At 41.2% G+C, this 24,737-nt stretch overlaps 1 protein-coding gene across 1 annotated transcript in view; it reads left to right on the forward strand.

Annotated features, from left to right (window-relative positions):
- The first annotated feature begins 355 nt into the window (after window positions 1-355).
- ccnd2a (cyclin D2, a) overlaps window positions 356-24,737 on the forward strand; it is a 46,868-nt gene continuing 22,486 nt past the window's right edge. The window contains exons 1-3 of the mRNA XM_041795864.1: window positions 356-835; window positions 2,243-2,458; window positions 12,285-12,444. Coding sequence (XP_041651798.1) covers window positions 641-835; window positions 2,243-2,458; window positions 12,285-12,444 — 571 coding nt within the window. The 5' untranslated portion in view covers window positions 356-640. The remainder of the gene's footprint in view (window positions 836-2,242; window positions 2,459-12,284; window positions 12,445-24,737) is intronic.

A 24,737-nucleotide genomic window follows, 5' to 3' on the forward strand; every position in this document is an offset into this window, starting at 1 on the left:
CAACAGACAGAAATGTTGCTACTGTTTTTGGACATTTTCGACAGAAAGGAGTTTCTGTCCAATATTTGGAGCCTGAAGTTCTGTTTTTGTTGCTATGGTATCAAAAATATCCAATATGGTTTGTTCTTTGCATGAATCACATGAAAGTTTGTAACTTTTACAGCTTTAAAGGCAACAATATTAGGACATAAATACCCTGTAAGTGCTCAAATATCGCTGTTGTTTCGGTCCCTGTCGCCCAGCCCTAGGACAAATGCATGCCTTTAACATTTTGCTCTGAAACCAGTTTTCTGAGAGCTGACATGCATGCCAGGCCAAATAAAGAGGGACAGCAGTGCAGCATGTTGCGTCTGCTCTCCACAGAGGTAACCAAGTGAACTGCGTCAGTGCGCATGCAGGGCAGGCTTGAAATTCGCCTGATCTAACGAGGCGGATGAAAGTAGAGGCTCGCTTTGGGGAGAGAGGAAAAAGTTCTCAGCGAGGAGAGGCAGGAACACTCTGACGGAGCCCTGCAGTCTCACTTTTATGCCTCTCAAACACTTTCCCTGCCATCCCTTTTTGTGCCTTTTTTGCGCTTTAACGCCGCTTTGACGCTTTCCGAGAGAGATTTCCTACTTTTTTGACTTAAAGCACCAGCACCATGGAGCTGCTCTGCCTCGAAATGGACACCATCATACGAGCTCGTCCCGATCCAAACCTCCTGTGCGATGACAGAGTCCTGCAGAGCTTGTTGACCATAGAGGAGAGATTTCTACCCCAGTATTCTTATTTCAAAGGAGTCCAGAAAGATATTCAGCCCTTTATGAGGAGGATGGTGGCGACTTGGATGTTGGAGGTATTACAGAAAGAAACACCGAGTGCTGACAAGTCTCAGTATTTCCGTGCTCGACTTTAAAGCCTCTTATTTCTTTCTTAAAGCTTTCCTGAGCTCTCTTTGCAATTTCAGACTCTTGATCACACTCCATGCTGTCATTTCCGACCCTTTATTCCCCTTATTTACCAAATGTTGCCTTTTCTGTCATTTCCTCCCGATTTTAAAGTCCGATCATGACCATGTTTGTAAAACTTGTTGCTTAAATATCAGCCACATGGAGAATTGCTCCTATATGTGCCACATGTTGTCTGCACGAGCTGCTCACAGCTTATTTAATGTTATTATTTTAGATAGCCGGAATATTTCCATGCACACGTATGCACTCCCCAATGCAATGCTTGCCCTGCGCTTTTCTATCGCCATGTTGGTTTTTACGGGAGCGCTCGTGCTTTTAAGAGGGCTTAACAGTGTCATAAAGGCAATAACAGCAGCTAAAAGCCTTCGGGAATTACAGAGGAGCTTCTCTGGTGTCTGCAGAATATAAAAATGTTGACATAAAGCGCTGCAAACATTTTAGGTTTCTGTTTAAAATGTCGGAAGAGACGAGGGCCTTATCTGTGCGTCAGCTCGCGAAGCCTCTCTCTGGAATTATGTTCGATTTATCACGCCTAGTCTAATATTTCCGATCAATATCCACTTGTAAAGAAAGCTGAGGCTTTGAGCTTTATTTTCATGTGCATATTGTGTAGGTTCCTCGCTTTGTGTATTTTTTATTAATTTTTCAAATAATTATATCAGATCGGCGGTGACGCACATCGGAGCGAGCTCTCGCTACTCCTCTTCGATTTTGACATTTTATTTATATTTATCCTGCGTGGATTTCCATCCGAATTGTCGGATATGATGTGGTAAAGACCCAAGAACATTATCACGTGAAGAAAACGAGCCCAGATAATTTATTTATATTTTTAATTATTTTATGAAAATATGACGAATGAGTAAAAAACGTGCGTTTCCGCGTGCTGCGCTGTCGGGGTGTTTTTTGGCTCGCCTGATTGTTAGATTGCATTTCTTGGTGAATGAACTGCAGGAATGTGGCTCTATTGACACTTTTTATCTGGCATTTATTCCTTTTTTTTGTTTAATAATCGATTTGTAATTAATGTAAGCGATGATGTCGCAACAGATCAGGGCTGGGCGCAGATTCTTGGCCTGGCACCAACTCTCTCTGTGTCACTGAATTTATACGTGCTCTTTATGTGATTCCACTTTTGTTTCCTTCGCTCATAAAAACTTTTATATACATTTCATGTTCTGGAAAATACGTCAGGTCACTGCAGGGTGGGTGACTGAATCCAAACTCTGAACATTGCTGCATTGTCTGCTCCCTCTCTCTCTCTCCCCCTCTCTCTCTCTCTCTCTCTGCAGGTTTGTGAGGAGCAGAAGTGCGAGGAAGAAGTTTTTCCCTTGGCCATGAACTACTTAGACAGATTTTTAGCAGTGGTGCCCACCAAAAAGTGTAACCTGCAGCTGCTGGGAGCAGTCTGCATGTTTCTTGCATCCAAATTGAAAGAGACTCGTCCATTAACAGCAGAGAAGCTTTGCATCTACACAGATAACTCCATCAGACCACAGGAGCTGCTGGTAAGCAACAGTTGGTGCAACAGACGTAGGGGAGACTGGGGTTGGTTGTCGCGTAGGGTTGGGTATAGTTTGGGTTGCTTTTCAAAGCAGCAGCTGCTGTAAAGGTGCCTGAATAAAGACAAAAAAGTGTGCCAAAAGTCAGCAGGTGAATTAAAGCTGTCCTGGTGTTGTAAATAATTCAGAATAGCATCTAAACTGTGCAGAAAGAACACAAAAAGAACAAAGTGAATGTGCATTAGCATCCATCTTGGGCACATGGATGCTAAGTGGTTAGACTAGGTGTGGAGGAACCTTAATGCAGACTCTCTATGAAGCTGGTGTGGTACATCATCCCTGTTACTGTGGATGCAAAGACCGACCCCCATCAACAGGTGTTGTCCGCCTTTTTCCTGCCCCTAAGCACGCCTAAGACCAAGCTGAAATCTCAACTCATTCTTATCAACGCAAAACAGCCTCTTTAGTGCATCCTGCTGTATTTTTATTTGATGGAAGGTTGTAGCAATAACACACAGTTGGGCAAATTTCAAAGAAAACCCATACACTGGTGTTGCATCAGAGGCGAATGATAATGCAAATGAGCCAGTTTTTGCAACTTTTCTGGGTATGATTAGACCGCAGAGCAAACAACAATGTCATGCCTTTCATTTGAATGGGTGGGGGTCAAATAGGGAAATGAAGCACTGAAATCTGAATTCGGTACATGCGGCACCTTTTTGGCACCATTTTGGATGGTCATCATTATTGTTGCATGGCTTATTATAGCCAAACTACAGGGCTCTGTTTCCTCAAGTTCATATTAAATATTTAACCTGATGTTGTGCTAATTTCCATCTAGAAATTTTGTGGAGCACCCATGGAAAATGTAAGGAAATGTGATATTTTTTTATTTTTGTGCAGCCAGTGGGTCAAAGTGGCTTTGAGGGTTATTTACTTGCTGTTAGAATAAATCAAAAGAATAAAACTGACACACATTTCACCACAAGACCCTAAGCTGCTCACTAAAATAGGAATAATCCGAGTGGGATGTGCAGATTATTAGGAAGAAAAAAAAACAGAAAAAGTGAGTAAAAAGTGTGATAACCAACCCTGGTCTCCCCTACAGTGGCACATCTGAGGATTCATACAGTCATCATCAACTTTCACGTGTATTTTGGCTGCTTTTTTCCACTTTCTCTGCCTCGGAAAACGTGGTTTTATTTCCATTATTCTACCGTTTTAAATATTCTATTCTCTGAGATTAAAAAGCATGCCGTCTTTATAGTGAGAGGCTTTCCTCTTCACTGATCTGCCCTCCTGCCTCCACTCTGCACTCATCAAAAGGTGCACAAAAAGCTAAAATCCTCTTGGTGAATTGTCCCACAAGGGCTCCCTTTACTGTACAAGAGACCCCGTGGGCTCAGTGCGCTCTGTGCGGCGGTCTCCATCGCCATCTGGTGGCAGATATTTGCACAGAGCAACGAGGTCAGCTTGAACCCCAGCCAAAGCTCTGACTCTGTTCCTGTCAGCGAGAGAGGCAGAGAAATTCAAGTTTGCCTTTTACAGTTCATCCAAAAATAACCATGGATGCACACATTTCTGATATTATGTCATGCTGCTCTATTTCTGTCTCCTGCATCCCTTTTTCTGCAAAGTATTTATAAAAGAGATGGTTTAGTGTCGTTTTGAGTGGAAATAATTCCTCTCTGTGTGCGTTTGATAAGGCGTCTTTGGCACGATAATACCAGCAGCCTTCAAACCAATTAATTAAGTCGCTTTCCCATCAGATAAGTGTTTCCCCACTGCTCTGTGGTGCTACATAAACATTCCTCGGTAAACAACAGCCAATCCCACCCATGTTGTGAAAGAGGCCACATATTCAGAATCAGACGTGGCTCATAGTTGCAGGCCTGCCTTGCAGCTTCAAGGTCTGCAGGAGATTTAACTTTCTGCTGCTGCTTTTTGTTGTTTTTTTGCTCATTTTCTGCCATTTCTTTGAGCTTTTTGTTCCCATCAGTGGAGGTTTTAGCTCTGTAGTTGTGACAAGTAGACAGAGTTTGTGTTATAAAGACATAGAGCAGCACTTTCTAGAACATTTCTGAGTAAACTGAGCGTGTCTACCTTTATGTTCAGTGAGAGACAAAGCCCTCAGTCCTTGAACTGGTTTGCCGGGGCCTCATCTCTCTCGTTTCTGTATAAGGCAGTATTTTGGCTGACATACAGATACAGGAAACAGAGATCAGCTGCTCGGGGCATGTGATCGTTTTTTGTCCTCGTCTTTGGTAACAATTTCTTGTAAAGAGAACCGCAATGTTACAGAGAAGGTGTGACCAGAGGAAGGCAGTATAGCAGAAGGAAGTGGGTGCCTGCCTGCCTGCCTGCCACCCTGTCAGCACAGTTAATGTGTTGCAAGGCTCGAAGCTCTTAGACCCTGCTGAATTAAAAATATGTCTCCGGTGATGACATGCAATCAGTGCCCTCCTTTTATGTAAATAACAGCCTGTGCATCATTGCCATGACTTTCAGGCCTACAGTTAAGTTACATCCGTCTGTCACGTGTCATTTTGCATTGAGTTTAGTGCTGCACAATTAATCTAATTGTAATTGCAATATCAGGCTGTGCAATTACATAATTGCAAAAAGGCTGTTATTATTTTTCTATGCCTACAGAAAGGCCTAAAAGGGGACATATTTAATACAAGTTTCTATTGGTCTCAGAGGCCCCCAAAACATGCCTGTGAAGTTTGTTGTTGACAAAACACTCCAGTATTGGATTGTTGCAGGCCAAAGCCATTTCTGTGTCTGTGGCTTTAAATGTTACTGAGCTGTCTGACTCCGCCCCTCTCCAGAAATGGGTGTGGCTTAATTGATGTGGTTCTCCTAATCTCTTCCAAGCTGGTAGGGCCAACCGAACCTGGCATCATGAGGCGAAAATCTAGGTACAGCTTGTTTCAATACACATTTTCTGAAAGGTGGAGAAAGGGGGGGAGGGGGCCTTGGAGTCTTTAGGGGGATTGTGGACAGGCCGGGGGCACATTTTTTTGTTTGAAAAGCCTGCAAAAGTGATTTTTGCAAAATATGTACCCTTTAAAGTTCATAATAGTGCGATTATTGCTCTTTGTAGAAGTACCTTTATTTTCAAAATAGGAAAATCTTTTATATTTTTGTAATGTTAATGTATTTTTACTGAAGAACTCCTTTTATCAGTATGTTTAAAACTATTAATATACTCTGCATTTTCCTTAATAACCATGCAAGTAGACTCATCATACTATTTATGTGTTACATTGCAATTAAAATTCCAAACTGCCCAGTATAATCCCAATCCCACCAGATTGTGCAGCTCTAATTGGGCTGCAATTTCAGTGTTAACTGCACTGGACAATATCAATTTACCAAACAGTTCATCTCTGTTTCTTATAGAAGCATGTTTATGACACATTGAGGGAGAAAAGCTGAAAAAAATGTTATCTGCTAGCCTCTTAGCTTGCGGCTAGGTGTGTGCAGGTAAGCCTAAGGGCTAATTAGCCATGTGTTAAGAGGATAGTATTGCCTCTTTAACAGCTTTTCTCCCGATGTTGTCATATCCATGCTTTCTAAGGAAAAAGTGATGTGCTTTATAGTGAATAAATGTGGTTAGATTCTATGACAGGCGACAGGTGACCACTGAGGCTGCATGGACAGAAATAAGCCACACTTTTTCACTTACTGGTGCACTACCGTAGATCAGCAGCTCCCAAGGGGTGTGCCACACCAGTGCACCTTGAGTTGGGATGAGAATCGGTATCTGGGGCCAGCCGTTGTACCAGTTCTGGCAGGTCTGATATCTGCTGTACCGAATTACAACACAGATTTGGTGCTTCCTTTCAGTACCCACCACCTCTGATGGGACCCCAGGCCATTACAAATGAAGGTCACGCATTTACTTTGTCTCTGATGCAATTCCAGTTTACACATTTTGTTTGCACCCCTTCCTTTACTTACACGTTCCATTTGCATCTTTTTAAGATATTTCTCTTTATCATGTAGAGACAGCTTTTATTTGCCTGCAGAGTTTTGACACTTTTTCTCTTAAAAGTGGGACTCAGGCATCGTTAAGGGACTAGCATCCTTCGAAAAATATCGAACATTCGTGTTGGAAAAAGCCCAAACAATCCTAGCCTTGAGGCAGGTCTAGGTGTGCCGTGAGAAGTTGTCCAATCATACGCTATTGCTGCTACTTCTCACCTATTAAAAATGTTGCCTTGTATGTTAAAGAGGCTTTTTTGCATTGATATGAATATGATGTGCACTGACATTTTGCCTTGATCTCTAGCATGCTTAGGAGGCAGAAAAAGTTAGAAAAACCACTGCCTTAGATTATGCTAGGTGGTCTTTGATGTATGGATAGGCATAGGTGACTGTCCTCACCAGACACCCCAAACCCCTTTCATATGCAGTCTGAGTTACCGGATATCAAAGCATGGTGAGTCTGTATCAAGGCGCTTTCACACCTAGCTTAACCACTTAGCATCCACATGCCTAAATTGAATGGTAATGCAACAAGTTTTCCGGCCAACTGCCAGCCAGTGGAGATGTTGTCCCTTAGCAATGTTGAAAAATGAAGCCAATGCATAGTGCAAGTGCAAAAACTGCAATTAGAGGCTGACTTCAGAAGCAAGAAACAGCATTTTTACATCAGGAAGACACATGTTTACAGTCTGGTTTGAGTTGGTATAGTTCATGTCTGCAAGACATCATGGCACAGGGGGTGAATCTATTTGATAACATGTCTCTTTTTGGTTTAAGGATATTAGTTGTGTATGATCAGGAGGCGTAAGGCTCCCCTCAGCTCCGTCTCTTTGTTTTGTAGTTTGACAGAAAGTTAGCTCAAAGCTGCTTTTTCAATATGGCTGCTGCAATGGTTTGGCTGCACAAGACAGATTCAGGAACCTATGGGTGATGCCACTCAGACTTAAAATACTTATACTTAATCCCACACATAGATTTCACACATGCATATGGAATATTTCAGGAAAATTTCAAGCAAAATCTGCTCATGGAATCTTCTTTTTATGTGTGCACTTCATAGCGGGAGACTGTCACCATTGGATGGTAGCATAGAAGGACTGAGGTGGCAGAAGATGACAAATGCAGCACCAGAGTCCAGTGTTTCACCTTTTTACCAATGCTACATGTTGTTAAACATATTTCTGTTATTGATGCATGAGTGGTAAGGAAAATACTTGCAAGAAGAAAGAGAATAAAGTAGTTTCAAACATGCAAAACTGATGCATCTCTCACTCAGTGGTCAGTGTGATACAAACATCATTAATGTTTGCAGGTTTTTTGCTGCATTCAAGAGAGTGGCAGGAAGAACTGAAGATATGCTAATGCAATAATTTGCATCTGTTTAAATTATAGATTCTGTTAGATACTTACTGCAAGAGCTCAATCAGAAAACATACCTCAAACTTTTGATCAGAGTAGTTTTATTCTTTATTTCCCACCATATTGCTAACTCTGGATTTAAACTCAAACCATGTTCTGCTTTTGTTGTTTTGGTGTGACTTGGTTAACAGATATATCCTTCTCACTCTCTTATTAATGCCCCTTACATGCAAGAGATCAGAAAGCATAACAAAGCTAATCAAAGGAGGCTGTGATTAAACTATTACAAGCTGGTAGCAGCGGCAGCCATGTTGAATTGTCTCATGACTGAGTCCATGTGCTCTGACTCCCTCTCTCTCTCTCTTTGCTCTGTGAAAGGGAAAATGAAGAGCATCCGTAGTCCCAGTCACAAGGCTTCAGTCCGGAACCAAACCACGACATTTTTTCCCAAATTAGTCACCAACTCTTCCGTTAATCACCTCCTCCTCAAGGAAGTGAAAGTAACAGAACAGTCAAAGAGAAAAGAGAACGGTACCACTCCTAGTCTTCCTCACATACTCCCATTTAGATGAACATGTGTCATCACTTTTGCAGATAGGGCTGTTTTAAAACACACATGCAGTTAAAGGCAGTATTTTATTCCTGAGTGTCAGAAATATGATTTAGTTAAAATCACATCTTTGCCAATCAGATTTAATATAAAATCAAAGGGCTTTAATTGATTTGGCAGCTAAGAAATAATCCCATTACCTGTTGCAACACACAGAAAAGACTTTTTCTAGTTTACATAATAAGTGGAGAAATAAGATTAAGTAATGACATCTGTTAAAGTTTTAATGTAAAACAGATTTATGGCTGATTACGTCCAACAGGAACAGCCCTCTGATCCATTTTCACTCCACAATCTCTCTCTCACACACACACACACATGCTCACACACAGAGCTGAACCTCTGGTGGGCCTCTTTAGGAAAGTCCCCAGATGCCAGACAGGCAGACGGGGAGGGAGACAGTGCTGTGAGGTCACCTGGTGGTGCTGCTGGTGTTTCTCCGTCCCAGGCTCAGCGAAGCAGAGACTAATGCAATAACAATAATGCTTAACCTCCACACATGCTAATGTACGGGGCCAGGGGCCTGCACAGGAGATCGCTTTAAGCTGCACCGTCGCTGGCTGAACAGTTCAAATGAAGCAAGTGCGTAGCCTGCTGCAGCAAGTGATTGAATGTAAAGATGGACAACGCGTCTAAATGTTTCTGGGTGTACAAACATGAAGTCAGTGACATGCGCTAACATGTCGCAATTTTGAGCAAGAATCTGTGCAGAGGACAAACTTTTTTCTTTGCAGTTTATTATCTAAATCAATTTCTAAAATGACCAAATCTTTGTTTGCAATGTTTTTTTTATCAAATACTTGCATTATCCCAGACATTTCAGGCAGTTTTCAAAGCCAAAGAAGGCCCTAATGTTTTGACATCCTGAGTGCAAAAACGCCCACAATAGCAGCATTATTTTGTTGCTGCACTTACACTCTCTCTTGAAAACAGTTCAGTATTTGGAACCGTTTGCTTGTCAATATCACTTCCAATCAAAATGAAGAAGGGCGGGACTTATGATTTAGCAATGGCAGAAGAGAAACAGATCTGATTTTTCTATTTAAGGGTGAAGTTTTCCAATCTAAAGCTGCTGGTAGTGTCAGCAGAATGGAAGGAAAACACACATGGAGCTATCAAAAACCACCTTTACAGAGAGATACTGAAGTCTGTTGTAACCTAGTATGTATTGAAGCGCTCTAAAAGTGAATTTATGGGTGCTGCCCGCACTAAAAACCACTGGACGTGTCTTGTCGGCCATGCCAGGTATTGCATGTTTATCACATGAGATATTTCATCCAAAAAAGCTTCATAAAGAAGTGAGAACTTCTCCTGGAAGCTGCCGTTCTGTTGCTGTGTCTCATTCATGTTCAGTGCACCCAAGCTTTTCCCTTCCATCTTTTATTTTAAACACTGCTTATTAATTTGTGCATTGATATTGTGAAAAACAAGTTAAACAGAACATAGTACAACAAAATACAACAGCACACACATTTATCATCCCTCCTCCCCTTAGGTGGCCAGCCCTACCCCTGCCTCCCAAGGGTAAGGGCAAAAGATAAAGAGAAGAAGTGAAAAACACACTGTATTAGCTCGATTCCATACGGACTTACCAATGAAATAGCCCTGGGTTACCCCTTTAACCTTGACTACATGGTCAGTTTGGAGTTCATTTGTGCAGTGGATGAGCAGGAAACTATTCCCCACTACCCTGGACTTCATCTTCTGTTATTGTTTTGATTGGGAGCCCCCAGAAGTAGAACTTACATGCAGTGCATACTGGCATAATGTTAAAGATCTCAGGTGGATGCAGTCCACAGAAGACTGCTCTAATAATCTGATGCACACAGCGTTGCAGGAGCCACATTTGTCACCTGAGCTATCCATCATGGCATTTTTGCCTTTTTATAAGTGATGTTCTGATACCATTTTTCCTTCCCAATACCAAGGTGTTGGGTTGAGTACTGAGTACTGATCCGATACCAGCATGAACTTTCTGGACTGACTGTGCAGACTAGCAAATTATTTTAGACCTATATTTGACTCAGCAAATAGAATCATAATGTACAGCATCTCTGTGACCCTAAAGTAGTTTTCCTGATTAGTGATTACTGCAAAATTTTAAAATAAGAATAAAACAGGGGGCTGCATCACAGACTCTCTGTCTCCCCATTATGCTCTATTCAGGCAGCAGGACATGATTACAGAACAGCCTGCAATTGGCTGACAGACCCTCACAAAGGGTGACCAATAATACTGTTAGCATTCACTTTAGCATGTGAGCGAGCTGTAATAGATGATCATAGCTCAAATAAAATGGATAGAAAGGTGTTCGATATCGGGTTTACTGGTGTGGATTTAATCATTGAAGTCCCCAAAAGTCACACGAGTTCCAGGCTTGCTGAAAATGCTGCCGCAAGGGAATCATAGACACCAATAGTGTCAAAGCACAATAGCTAGTTTTAACAGGAAAAACAAGTAAGAGGCAACGATTTATGGTTCAAAAGTTATTTAACTATTGATAAGCTGTGTCAAGTCTTGTCGTGTATGACAGCGCAGGTCTGGTAGGCATTTTAAGGGTCACATTCAAAGAAATACTGTCACACAGACACCATTTTCTGCTCCTTTCCCCCTTTCCTAGCCCCATAGACTGTAGCCCATTCATGCAGTGTTTTCCAACAGCAAAGAAGAATTGATTTCCAGTTTATAGTAACATTTAGCATGGCTAAACGAGGCAAAATATAAAGCTAAACCAATCAGTGCATAAAACTTGTGTACTCGCCGATGCCAATACCATAAGACGTATTTCTGATACCGGTATCGGAATTGGAACAACCCTGCTTCTTATAGTGTCAATTAACTAATGATATGTCCATTTGTCAGAGAAGTGATCACTAAGAAATACATCCAGACTACAGGAAATGATTGAAATGTCTGACATCAGGTTATAGAAACACTTTTTGGGCTTTATTTTGTTTGCGCTGTTGGACATATATCCCACCTGTTAACATGGAAGAGGTCGGACTTATGACTGAAAGTGCAGCCCATCATTGGGAGAGCTTCAAATCTTTTGGCTTCGGTTTAGCTGTTTTGATATCCATCTTTTTGTACAAGCCGTGGCTTCAATTTTTATCAAAGTTCCCAAACGCTCGCTTTATGATACTGTTTTGAAAGGACACAGTACTTGTTTTACATTTACTAAGAATATCGAAACATGCAGAAGCTTTTGAAAAATTAAAGATCTAGTTATTTTATTTTAGAGCTACCACAAACAGGAGTGGGCCTTTTTCAAATTTGCAGGTTGGCAAACCCTGATGTCTTTTAGTTCCTTTTGGCATTTTTGGGATGGGCAGATGAACAGCAGAGGAAAACAACACAGCCAGCATGCAATCTAGACTATGGGAAATAGTTTGCCTTCTAAATTGGAAACTACCAGCAAGAAAGTTCTGAATATAAGGTGCCTAGAACTTATAGGTGGTTTCCACCGAGCAGTCTGGTTCAGTTCAGTATGGCCCGGCCGCTTTTTTTTGTGTGTTTCTGTGTTGCAAAAGTTGGAAAGAACTGACCCGTACGGCCCCACTTTTTTGACACCTTTCTGTAGGGTTCCCAATCCTTCCTATCTGTGCCAAAAAGTGGGGTAAACACTCAACAGATACTAAACAGCACGGGACCCGCCATGTTTAAATATCCTGTGATTTTCAGCTGAGATATCAGGAATATATCAAAGTCAGCACGTAGCATCACCCCATGTCGCTGTGGCGTCAGAGCTGGTTCTGATTTGATTTTTACTTTCATTGCATCAAAGTTGAAATCTGGAATCATAATGCGCTATAACATGTACATAAGCATTCTGTCTTAATGTCTCATATTCATCTCTTTCTCTCTCTCCAGGAATGGGAACTGGTGGTGTTGGGGAAGTTGAAGTGGAACTTGGCAGCAGTTACACCGAACGACTTCATCGAGCACATTGTGAGGAGGCTGCCGCTGCCCAAGGATAAGCTGGCACTTATACGCAAACATGTCCAAACCTTCATCGCCCTGTGCGCCACAGGTAGGACTCTATGGGAGCGACCCATTCAATATCCCGATGATTAAGCGCATCCAAACATGATCATGCAGAGAGCAATGTCAGGACTTTACGACCAGTATCTCTCTTTTACTTTTTGGTGTTGCAAGTGACAGTCATCATGGAGAAGCTGCCAAGCAATAATAGCTTGCATCAACATACTTTCTCATATTGCAAAATATCTGTGACTGCATGTTCCTCTTTATTTCTGTCTTGTCTTTCAATAACATGCGGCAACAGCTCTGTGTTCAAAGGTGTGCTGTGGGCCAGTCACAGCCCGCTGGAACTTAACTGAGATTTATTACCTCCAATGGGAAAATATTCTGCCCCTGGCTGGCGACACATGAGACCATTTTAACATCTTAATCTGTTTTTAAGGGAAATAACAACAGTTTCAACTGGTTTTTAACATTAATGCCCTGACTAGATGGCTCAACCAGATGCTGTTTGTGTCAACATTGTCACAGAAACTTGCATGGTCAAACGTGTCTTCAGGAGAAAAACAAACATGGAGGATGATTGTTGTCAGCCTTCTTGTGGTATGTCTTGCAGGAGACATCAAAAAGGGTCCAAAAGCTGATCCTCTTTTCAGTATTCCCCTCAGCTTGTGGCACTGATGTGTTTACGTGAGCCGCCATGTTTGTGAGGTGTGAAAGCACACCACATTCAGTCGGTGGTGCTTCTGCTTGCTCTCAGTGGCTGCTGCAGGTGTCAAAGGTAGCCCGGTCTGGAATGCTGGATATCAAACATGGTTGATTTTAAGATTAGAGAGCCTGTGTCTAAATCAGGAGCAGTGAAAGTATCATATCGACACCAGAAGTTTGAGGATGATTCAGAAAAAGAATCCGTCACAGCAAGCAATAGACCCGACATCGCCCAAACTTGGGCCTAAAATGGTCCATCTTAAGAACGCATGTGTCAATAGAGTCATTTCAGCATTGGACTCTGAGGTCTGACATCCATCATTTGTCTTCTCCTGGGATGGTATGTGGTCATGTTTTTAAAAGCCTATCAGTAACTTCCAGAGCATCCAGTAACACTTCAAAGCAGACTGTGCCTGGTTGAGGGGGCATTCCCATGTCGCACAGGGTCGAGAAGAGGAACGGACAGGGGAGGAGGCATGCAGGCCATTGTCTCTGTGCTCTTGAGGTGAATTGTTCCCTTGAGATCAAACATGCATTGAGTGGTGGGAGGGACAGGGAGCCTTCAACATGATCTGAAGAGACAGTGAAGTCGAGACAGGAGAAGATGCAGGAGGGAGCGGGGGAGTGAGGGAAAGCCAGAGGAGTGTATTGTTTTTGCACTGCCAATTCTAAGGCATGTCATGTTTTCATATCTCTTTCCCCGCTGCCTTCCTTCCCTCTTTCTCTCCCCCCTTAACTTCTCACGCCTCCCCACCCTACAGCTGGAGGACATGATAGCTTTCCCATGTTGGGATTCTCTTCAAGGCAGGTTTCTCCTGTTTGAGTCACCACACTCCATGTTCAGAGCTGCAAACAGGACAAATAAAATCACACCTGGATATTTTTTTTTTTAGGTGAAAGGTGGTATGGCTCCATAGAAAGAAAGGAAAAGTAACCATTGCAGTTTTAAACCTTGATATGATTCTATTAAAAATCAAACTGTAAAATCTCTTTGATACCGCTGCAACAGAAAGAGTCCTAGACATCCAATTTTGGGCAGTCTTTCATTTTTAATCATAAAAATAGCTGATGAACTTCTACACACTGTCCAAATAGCAAAAAACAAAGCTAAAGTTACAAAAAAACATTTCAATCCTCGGCTCCTAACTGGTGGTATTACCCTCTTGCGTTGCCCATTCCACCCAGGTTATCAAATGTTGCCAACATATTTGTGCAATTTATAGAGTGCTCTTTCACTCAGATCTGTTGATTGATAAATTATTCACTTTTTAAACGACAGATAATTAAAATGATAAAGGAAAACAAGGGTTTCTCTCTTTCCACATTTCTTCAAACAACTTTTCCAAATGTTGCCAACATATTTGACCAATTTTGGTAGTCCTCTGCTTCCTTTGGTTGAAGTAAAATGGCTGAGGATCATTAAGTTTCTGCACTTTCTGAAACCACAGATTATCAAAATAATAAATAATAACAACAGTTCCCCTCTTTCCTTGCTACTACCAACAACTTTTTCAAATGTTGCCAACATATTTGTGCAATTTGGACAGTACTCTTTCTTGATTGGCTGATTATAATCAATGGTCATTAAGTTTCTTACATCTTTGACACCATAGCTCATAATTGAGTAAGGTTTCCTCTCTTTCCTCACCAGTTTCAACTTCTTTTCCTCATGTTTGCAACATTTTTGTGTAATTTAGGCAGTGCTTTCTCTCTATAGGTCCAAAAAAGAAAAATACAGAGGGCTTTAAATTTTGCGATTCTTAAAACTGCTGTTGCTTAAAATAACAGAAAAGTGAGGACATTGTTGACCAATTTGGATGGAACTCTGTTTTGGTGAAAAAAAAAAATAGGAGTGAGGATCATTAAGTCATTGTTTCTTGATACCACGGCTGTTGTAATAATACAAGGGCAAAGGTTCATTTTGTCACCAGTTCCACTTTTTTTTCCCCCAATGTTGCCAACATATTTGCAATTTTGATGGTACTCTGTCTGTATTGGTTAAAAGCAATGTTGCACTTTGTGATACTAAACACAATAGAAGAGTGAAGAATTCAACTCTCTTATTGCCAGTTTCATGCACTTTCAAATGTTGCCAACATATTTGTGCAATTTATACGGCTCACTTTCTCTTTTGGTAAAAATATGAAAGAAGAATTTGAAGTTTCTGCACTTTTTGATACTATGGATCACAAAGCATTAGAAGAGAGAGGAATCCCCTCTTTCCCCTCAGTTATGAAACCACTTTTCCAAAATGTTGCCAACATTTTTGCGCAACTTTGATGTGCTTTCTCTCCCTTAAGGTTAAAAAAATTGAGCGCAGATCACTAAATTTCTACACTTTTGATACATCATATCACAAAAGTTACAAAAGAGCAAGAAATTCCCTTTTTTGCACAAGTTCCATCTAGTTTTCAATTGTTGCCAACATTTTTGCGCAATTTAGATGGCCTTTCTTTCCTCTAGTTGAAAATTTCCCTGACGACCACTGTGTTTCTGTACTTTTTGATCCTGAATGTAATAGAAGAGTGATGGTTTCCCTGCTTCTTTATCAGTTCCACCCACGGTCCAAAATGTTGCCAACATGTCGTGCAATTTAGTCAGCAGGAGCTTGGCTTCAATATTTGATTATTTTAACCATAACATACTCACTAACTGGTGTCTAAGACAGTTATATTTGTACCTACATGGTTTGATTTTTACCAGTAATATAAATGCTCTTGAATTAGATAAATTAGATAAAATGAAATTTCTGGTTTAGAGTATTTTAAATAGATTATTTGGTCAGTAAGCATTTTATTGTTTGTGGTTCTTTATGTAAGTCTGTTTATTGAGTATTAGGCCTGGCATCAATTTTTATATCAAATCATTCAACATTTCCTCATGAATTCCCAGATGGAATAAGAACTATATAAATTGATTTAAATGCAACATAAAGTTTATTGATTATAATATATGGTCTCATGCTGTCTCATTGGAAAGTATATAAACTCAGTGTGTTGCCCAACCCTGAACAGGACAGGGATACTTATCCTAAACGTCTCAAAGGATTTACCTTAACATAAACAAGGAAATTACACAATTCACCCACTGAGAGGCTGTTTGACACTCCTTTCTTTCTCACTTTGTGGGTAACCCCCACAGCAGCGGCTTCCTTTTCTGCAGGCCTCAAACAGGAATGCTAACTACACCCCCTCATGGGAAACAGCTCGTTGTGCTGACATCATTCAGAGGAGTGTGTGTATGCTTAGATGAATAGATTCAAAGGGAGGTGACAGGTATTTACAACAAAAAGTGATGGAATTCCTCGCACTGTTTGTGCAATGGATATGATAGGGGGAGAAAAGTTTCCAACACAAGTTTGCAAAGTTTTGGAAGGAAACGCCTGTTTTTTTCCTACATTTTTCTGTGTCAGTCTTTCCTTCACGCTCTCCCTCTCTGATCTTACGTCTGTCAGCCTTTATTTTGTGCTCATAGATTAACGTGTGAAGTGACAGGCAGAACGTTTACATGCATGGTTAAGTCAAGCTATGGTTATAGCGGCAGAACTGGACTGCTGTCTTTGTCCTAGCAGACAAGCATGAATCACTTATTGGCTGAAGCAGGTGGACTCTACCATGTTAGGCGGCGATATGCCCACCCAAAGAATAGGACAAGGATTTTTCTTTTTTTTCTTGACAGTTTCACCTACTTTTCAAAATGTTGCCAACATAATTGTGCAATTTGAAATATATCCTGACTGTTTTTGTCAGAAATAACCTAAATATCATTAAGGTTCTGAGCATTTCTATACCACTGATGATTAGAATAATGTAAAGAGTTCCTCACTTTCTCACCAGTTCCACCACTTTTCTAAATGTTGTCAACATTTTTTTGCAATTTCACCGGTTCTCTTGCTCTTTCTGTTAAAAAAAAATGACTGACGATCATTAACTTTTGTCATATTTTGATACTACAGATCATGAAGGAGGAGGCAGAGTTTTCCACTTTGCTTGCCAGTTCCAACCCACTTTTCCAAATGTTGTCAACATATTTATGCAACTTAAAATTTATCCTGACTGTTTTTGTCAAAAATAACCTAAATATAATTAGGTTTCTGAGCATTCTTATACCACAGATGATAAAAAATAATGGTAGAGTGAAGAGTTTCTCATTTCTCTCACCAATTTCACCCACTTTTCTAAATGTTGCCAACATTTTTGTGCAATTTGACCAGCTCTGTTTCTAAAATATGACTAAAAATCATTAACTTTTGTCACTATTTGATACCACAGATCATGGAGGAGGAGACAGGGTTTTCTACTTTACTTTCCAGTTCCAACCCACTTTTCCAAATGTTGCCAACAAATTTGTGCAGTTTTGAATGCAAATCTCTACCTAGCATGCTCTTCTTGTGAAAAATAACCTGAAGATCTGTCAGTCTCTGCTCGTTTGATACCACAGGTCAATGGAATAATAGAGGATTGAGGAAAGCCATCTTCCCTAACCTAAATGTTGCCAACATATTTCTGCAACTTGGCTAAGACTGCCTTTTGGTTTAAAATAACCCTGAAGGACATCAAGTTTGACATTTTTGATACCAGAGATCATGGAAATAATAGTGAAGGCAAGGCTTTACATTTTGCTTGCTAGTTCCAACCCACTTTTCCAACTTTTAGCATGAATTTGTGCAATTTGTTTCTTTTAATTAGAAATACTTTTGGTTCAAATATGACTAAGGTTAGCACTAAGGGCCTGTGTCCAAAGCAGTGTCGCTTTACTCTCGCTGACCAATCAGAGTCAAGATGGACAGGACTTCAGGTTTCAGCTTTGTCAACAGCAGAGATTTTGCATCAGTGGCAGTGGAAATATCAGTCTCTTTTTGAGGGTGTAAATTCCTGGACTACAGCTGTTTCAAATGCCAGGACAGGACTCCTATACATTTTTTGTGCTTTCTAGTTATTTTTTACTACATTAAAGAAAATATAAAGCGAACAGAGCTATTTAAATAATAATAATAATAATAATAATAATAATAATAATAATAATAATAGTAATAATAATATCTTGAATTTATATAGCGCCTTTCAAGAAACCCAAGGACGCTTAAACCCAAGGATGCTTACCTAACCCTAAATCAGACCTTATGGACATTTCAGCTCTGAAACCGGAGTGACCGCTGCCAGCTGTAAAAATCAGCCCACTACAGAGGCTCAGACTGTGATGGCAGATTCTGATTGAGATGTATGCATGCAAGATGAATCAGCTGGACTGACGTGTTTACATACATTTTAAAGTTCAGTTTTAGTCAGATTCACATGCTGGACTTTCTCAACTTTTTCTGCATGTTAAAGCACTGAATGTGTCAGTGATCAGAAGAACTCCCAAAGCAGCATTGTGAAAGACTGACTAGCATGCACTTTGTCCTTAATTGTTTCAGTGAGGCAGTGGAATTTAATTTACGAGCCTCCTGGAGTCGTCCTCCTGGCGTTGCGTTTCAGGGCTGAGACTTTCTGCAGATAGCTCTGGATTAGCAACAGGTCATTTATCTGTGTATGTTCTCCTCAGACTTGTATCCAGGCAAACAGAGAGAGAGGGCAACACAGAAAGAGAGAGAGCGAGCGAGAGTGAGTCAACAATTTGGTGCATCTGAAGATCTCTGGGAATTCGAAACCCCATTTGTGGAACGTTCCCAGCCGTAAATCTTTGGGTTATCTGGTGAGAATCCTCCTCGAGACATCCTCCGAGCTGAGAAGGTAAAGACGCAGCAGAAGGAGGAGGTCTCTCAGGAGGATTTACATTTGCAAGACAGTTGACAACGGGTCACCTGTGGCCTTCCTATTTCATACAGTCTCATTCAAGCCAGCACCCACCACTACTCCCACCGCTGCCGCCCCTATTCTGAAAAAGAAAACATGCATAAAACCACGGCTCTCTGTTTTCAAGGGAACAAGAGAGAGAAGAGGAGAAGTGGAGAATAAGGCCTCTCATTCCTAATGGCTCCTCTCTTTTGATGAAACAGTTCCGTTCGGGCCACTCGGTGGGATTTTGTCAGGTGGCGCAGGCTGGCTCTGTATTAATTAATAACATTGGCTGGTCCTTTCAGGACTATGCAAATGGCTCGGGAGCTCAGCTAGAGGCTGGGAGAAAGGAGACAAAAGGCTTGGCCCTTACATTTCATATGCAGAGCCATGCGAGGGTCAGCGCTGCGGGGCCACTTGATAGGAAACACCAGCGTTTCCCTCAGGCAGCCCGCCGGATAATAGCCCAGAAACAAGCTCATTAAGGGAGATTATGAACCTCCATTCCTGCACACAGACACCAAGCACTCCGAGCTTCCTCTTCTATTCTTATTCAATTGAGGTAAAGTGGGAGAATGGACGGGGTGCATGGGGCAGACAGATGCACCCCAACCTGTCTGCTGCAGTTATTGAGCTCCGTCTTCTCGCCATATTGGCAGGGATTATGGTCTATTTTTTTATACCAACTCCAATAGCCCTCTCTGTAATGGTATGGATGAAATGGTGACAATAGTCATAGAAGTCGATCAAAAGAAAATTCTGGACCAGGGCCAGCGCTGCTGTCCAAGAAAGAGTCAATTGTCCTGGAGGACACAATGACGACTTTGCTACAAGTCTGGATGTAAATAACCGGAGCTTTAAGTGTTGGAGTGCTCGCTCTTCTATCTGAGATCAGTATGTGATTATTTTTGTTCCTCATGTCTATGTGGAGTAATTTATGAGACAAACTCACTAAACAATTCTATAATCTTAGCATATTTCTAAAACTTAGGGAGAGTTTTAACTGATTTTTAACACTGTATTCCTTCTTATGCATACACTAGATCAGTGGTTTTCAAACCTTTTTCGCCCAAGGCACACCTAAGGTTAAGCCAACAACTCAAGGCACACCATATTTAAATTGATACAAAATAGACTTTTTAAATAATGTTACAGTCAAGGTGGCCTAAAAGGGGAAATAAAGGGGAGAGCTTTCTGGGGCCCAGCCAAGTGGGGAATCAGGGAGATGGCAGAAGTGGACTAAAGGTGGCAAAAATGTGTTACAAGTGGCCTTAAAAAATTATATGATGTTAAAAGTTGGTAAAAAGTGATCAAAAAAGCAAAATTGGGCAAAAAAAGTAGTCAAACAAAGGCAAAAGTGGGCAAAAATTGGCATAAAGGTGGCATAAATGGGTTGAAAGTGTCAAAAAGGTTGCAAAATAGATCACAAGTGGCAGAAAAGTGGCAAAAAAGGGTTAAAGTTGCTAAAAGGTGGTAAAAAGGGTTAAAAGTGATGGGAAAAATGGCAAAAAATGGCCAAATCATAGTTTGAAATTGGGCAAAAAGTGAGCAAAAATGGGTTAAATGTGCCAAAAAGTGACCAAAAAGTGGCAAAAATAAAAAAAAATAAAAAATAAAAATAAAAAAAAAAATCAGCAAACTAGTTTAAGTTGGCAAAAGAAGTGGCAAAAATGGGTAGAAAAATTGTTTAACTTGGTTAAAAATAGAATGAAATTAGTGATTTCAACACCAATTTCAACCCAATAATAGCTTGTCATGCTTTTCAGCTCTTAATGAGGTAACTGTTAGCCAGGATGCTAGCACTAACACTACTGATCCAACTCACATACACTGATTTTACCAATAAATCCCAACTGGGGAGGGCCCATTCTTGGGGGTTTTTCAGGGGTCCAGATCTGTGCGCAGGCCTGGTTACAGTACTTGCCATAAAGTTGTAGTAATAACGTATTGTACAAACTCCCACGGCACACCTCAACTTGCCTTAATGCACACTAGTGTGCTTTGCCACACCATTTGAGAACCGCTGCTCTAGATGATTGAAGACCACCCCTACCATCTGTTGTAAAGATTTCAGAGTGGCTATTGTTCCACAGACATGAGATCACAAGGAAAATCATGGGATCAAACCTAACTTTGTAAGAAAAAAAAAGCAACAGAGAACAATAGTCGTGGGGTGGCTGTTGGCCCTAAAGGTTATTTGCAGCTCCATTATTTTTTATGATCAATTATTTAAATTTATTTAACCAGGAAACCTCACTGAGACTAGGAATCTTTTTATAGGAGTTTCTTGGCCAAGACAGGCAGCAGCACATTTAACAAAGATGCAAACATAAAAACAGAGAAATTACAATCATGGATCAACCAAATCCTGGGTCACAGATCAGAAAATCATCAGTCAAAGCATCTGCAACCTGATGCATCTTCCTCAATGCCTTCAGTCCTGCTCAAGAAAGATTTAAGGCCCCATACACAAGGAGACGAAAACGATATATTGCCGCTTGTTTTGAGAAAGTTTTCCACAGGAAATATCCGAGTAAGCATGAAACCACTACAAAACGACTGAAAACGCTGTAGTGCATATGTCAAGCCTGTACGTGGTGCTGTACTGCTGCCGAGGAAATGTACCAAAAGAGAAGAAGATCCCAGAAAATTGACACGAACTTTCTTCTAGTTGCCATCTGGTGTATGCTGTTCTCGGTGGTGGTAGAGGAGCATCAGATTTTGCTGTTAAAGCCATAACAAGCTCAGTAGCTTCTGCAGCACGAACACAACCCTGTAATCTGCCATTGTTGTTTAGCTGGACCCCTGCAGGCGTCTTAACAGAGCTATACTGTGTGTGACGTAATCGTTTCACGAAAGATGCTGTTGGCCGTCCACACGGACACGAAACTGTGGTCCTTTACGGATTTGTGCACTCTGGGACCCGTTTTCAAAAAGTATCGTTTACAGTCACCCAAAACGCAGTTTCCTGAATTCGTCTCCTTGTGGGCGGGGCCTAAGACGGAAAGTCTACTTGCAGCCGATTCCAGGCTGCAGGAGCAGCTCATCTGAAACGCCTTCAGCCATTTTAACCCAGACTTAAGGGACAGATAGCTGAAGTATGTCCTGTGACTGAGTCTCAGTGTGAAGGCTGTAGCTCCCAGCACTTTTCACATGAATGAAATCACACAGGTATGAGGGGAGCACATTGAGTGTAGCCTTATAAATAAGGATATGCCACCGTTTAACCTATTAGTGGTCAATGAAAGCCAAACAACTCCATCATAGAGAGTCCAATGAGGAGTTGAGGACATAACTCCTGTCATATAGAAATCACTTCCTGCCCCCCATCTGGTGCACTTTGCTGTGACGTGACATCATCTTCAAACAACTTATAGTGATATGTGCATGAGACTTTAAAAGGGCACTCATGTTGTTACCATAATTTAATGAACTGGAATATTCCTTTCATCTCGGGTTGGGCTGATTGATTGGTCATGCCTTGCTCAGTTGCAAATATGTGTCTATGTTTGCTGTAAAAGTATGCAACATCCAGTTGGTGATACTTTTTGGTCTGCTCGTCTCATTGGCTCAGTGTCTGCAGCAGGAAGCCTGATATGGAATCATAAATATCACAGATGTTTGTTTTTTACGATTCAGTCTCGAGCAGGATCTGATTTCAGTCTGGGGCTGTAAAATAATTGTTTTGACAATGCATACTTAAGGATTATTTGTACAAATAATCAGCTGTGACAAGGCTTGGATTGGGCTGCATCTTCAGTCCTTGGGGGGTTAATGAGGCCCAAAAAACGGTCTAAAATCCTCTTGTCTGTAGCACTTTTTAGGTGCATCTTTCTGGAATGTTTCTATGCTGTTTTAGACCCTTAATGGAGGAAAATATCATACATTCATACTATTTATTTGGTATATTTTACTCTTTTTACATTGAAGATGAATGGCAAAACTATGCAAAGCTGTACCAGAGCCCAAGTGACTCCGGTCAGTTCTGAGATTTCTCTGTTTCCTCCACCAGTGTCCAAGCTTTGTGCCTCAAATTCTTGAGGCTTTTTGTGTACACAGGAAGAAACAGGCTGTATGCAAACCTGCCCATTTTCATTCAGCAGTCAAAAATCCTCAAATGACTCATGTCATTGAAGCTGTTCAGTCTCACTAGTACCAGAGGCAGGAATGCTCCATGCAGCTTCATCTCCTCTCCTCACTGCAGCATGGAGTATCCCCTCCAGGCCCGACTCCTCGTACTAGGGATGAATGATTCATCTCAGATGTGGTCAGTGAGATGGTCTTTACTGGTGTTTGTTTACATGAAAACCCCCTTCATGTTTGATGAGTCAGAACTCCGACAAATTGCCCACCTCCTCCATCAAATTATCCTCTCGATGTGAGGAGTCATGTCCGGTCAGGCTGCAGCGTCAACATGGGAAGCAGGAGGAAGTTTTCCTGAAAGTATGCTCCCAAAAATGTGACACACTGAGTGAATCATCAAGTGGCATGTCCTGAGTTTTCCCCCTCCTCACCTCGCCGGTGTAATCGGCACCACACTTTAGATACCGGGGCCAGCTGAGTCACAGCGGACGCATAAAGACAAAGATTTGATTCAGCAGGCAAAATGTTTTTAAGCTTACACGCTTACCTTGGAGGACACGTTAACCACGAAGACTAAGATGCTGGATTTTAGGCGAAGCGAATGTGACCTGAACTTTTTTTGCCCTGATCAGAATCTGTAATTGCTTCTGCTTGACTCCTTTCTTGTCTAAATCATATCAGCATGAACAGACAACAAGAAGGGATTTTCTTAACTTAAAGCAAGGACAAGCAAAGCTGCCCATACATGCTCTTTAGTAGGTAAGAAGTGGATTTTTCTGGATCCTACCTTTATCTGACTCAAATCTGAGAGGATTTCATTGCTAATGTCGCCCCCTCTGAGAGGCTGCAGCTGCTACATCTGAGATGATGGTGTAAGAGGGATGTCACCGGATGCTATAATGAATGAGGAATTCTGTTTTTGGCAAATAAGATAAAATTACTTGGTGTCTGAGAGGGCGCATGACTCAGCCTCTCCAGGTTCTGTTTTCTGTTTGTTTCCAGAGTGACGGTCTGGAAGAAGAGCAAGTGGAATATGACAAATAGTGGTATTAGGTTATCATAGGGCTCACTGGCACTAAGTAAGGCATACTTTCCCAAACATATATGACAGTTTGAGTAGTGTCAGAGAGTAGTGATCATATACACATCATATTTTTGGTTTGGGCGATAACTACTGCATGCTTTACAAGCGCTAATAAATTAATATGACTGATTAAATGTTATGTAAACATAAAATCATTTCTATCATAGGCTAATTGTTTCAGACATCTCCAGCATTTTATTTAAGATATTAATGATAAGGGGAAATGGTTGAAACTTCTGTAATAATAGGCCCAGACAAAGTTGTAATCCTTGCACAGAGCCTGGTAGATCCTGATTTCACCCGTCAGTGTGAGAACTCTTATTGTGACAATCGGACCGTAGTTTGAGCACATAAATGTCGAATTTTGGTTGTGGGTCATCAACGTTTCAATCTCAAAGTGAATGCTGAGATTAGACCACCAGAGTAGGATGCATTTAGTCTGAGCAGAGGCAGGAATACCCCCCCCCCCCCCCATTGTATAGTTTCATATTATATCAAATAATGTTGTTATGTAAAGTAATGTTGTTATGTTGTGTAAAGTATTGACCATGTCGATCATAGGGTTTTGTATCATATCACATATTGAATGCAATGATATTAGATCATTTGAAGCGCTGCAGGTTTGCTCCGACCGAAGGAGAGCAACCTCGCCCACTGGAAGCATGTCTATAGCGCTGCGCCACAGCGTGC

Source organism: Cheilinus undulatus, linkage group 9, assembly GCF_018320785.1.
Source record: "Cheilinus undulatus linkage group 9, ASM1832078v1, whole genome shotgun sequence".
Classification (NCBI taxonomy): domain Eukaryota; kingdom Metazoa; phylum Chordata; class Actinopteri; order Labriformes; family Labridae; genus Cheilinus; species Cheilinus undulatus.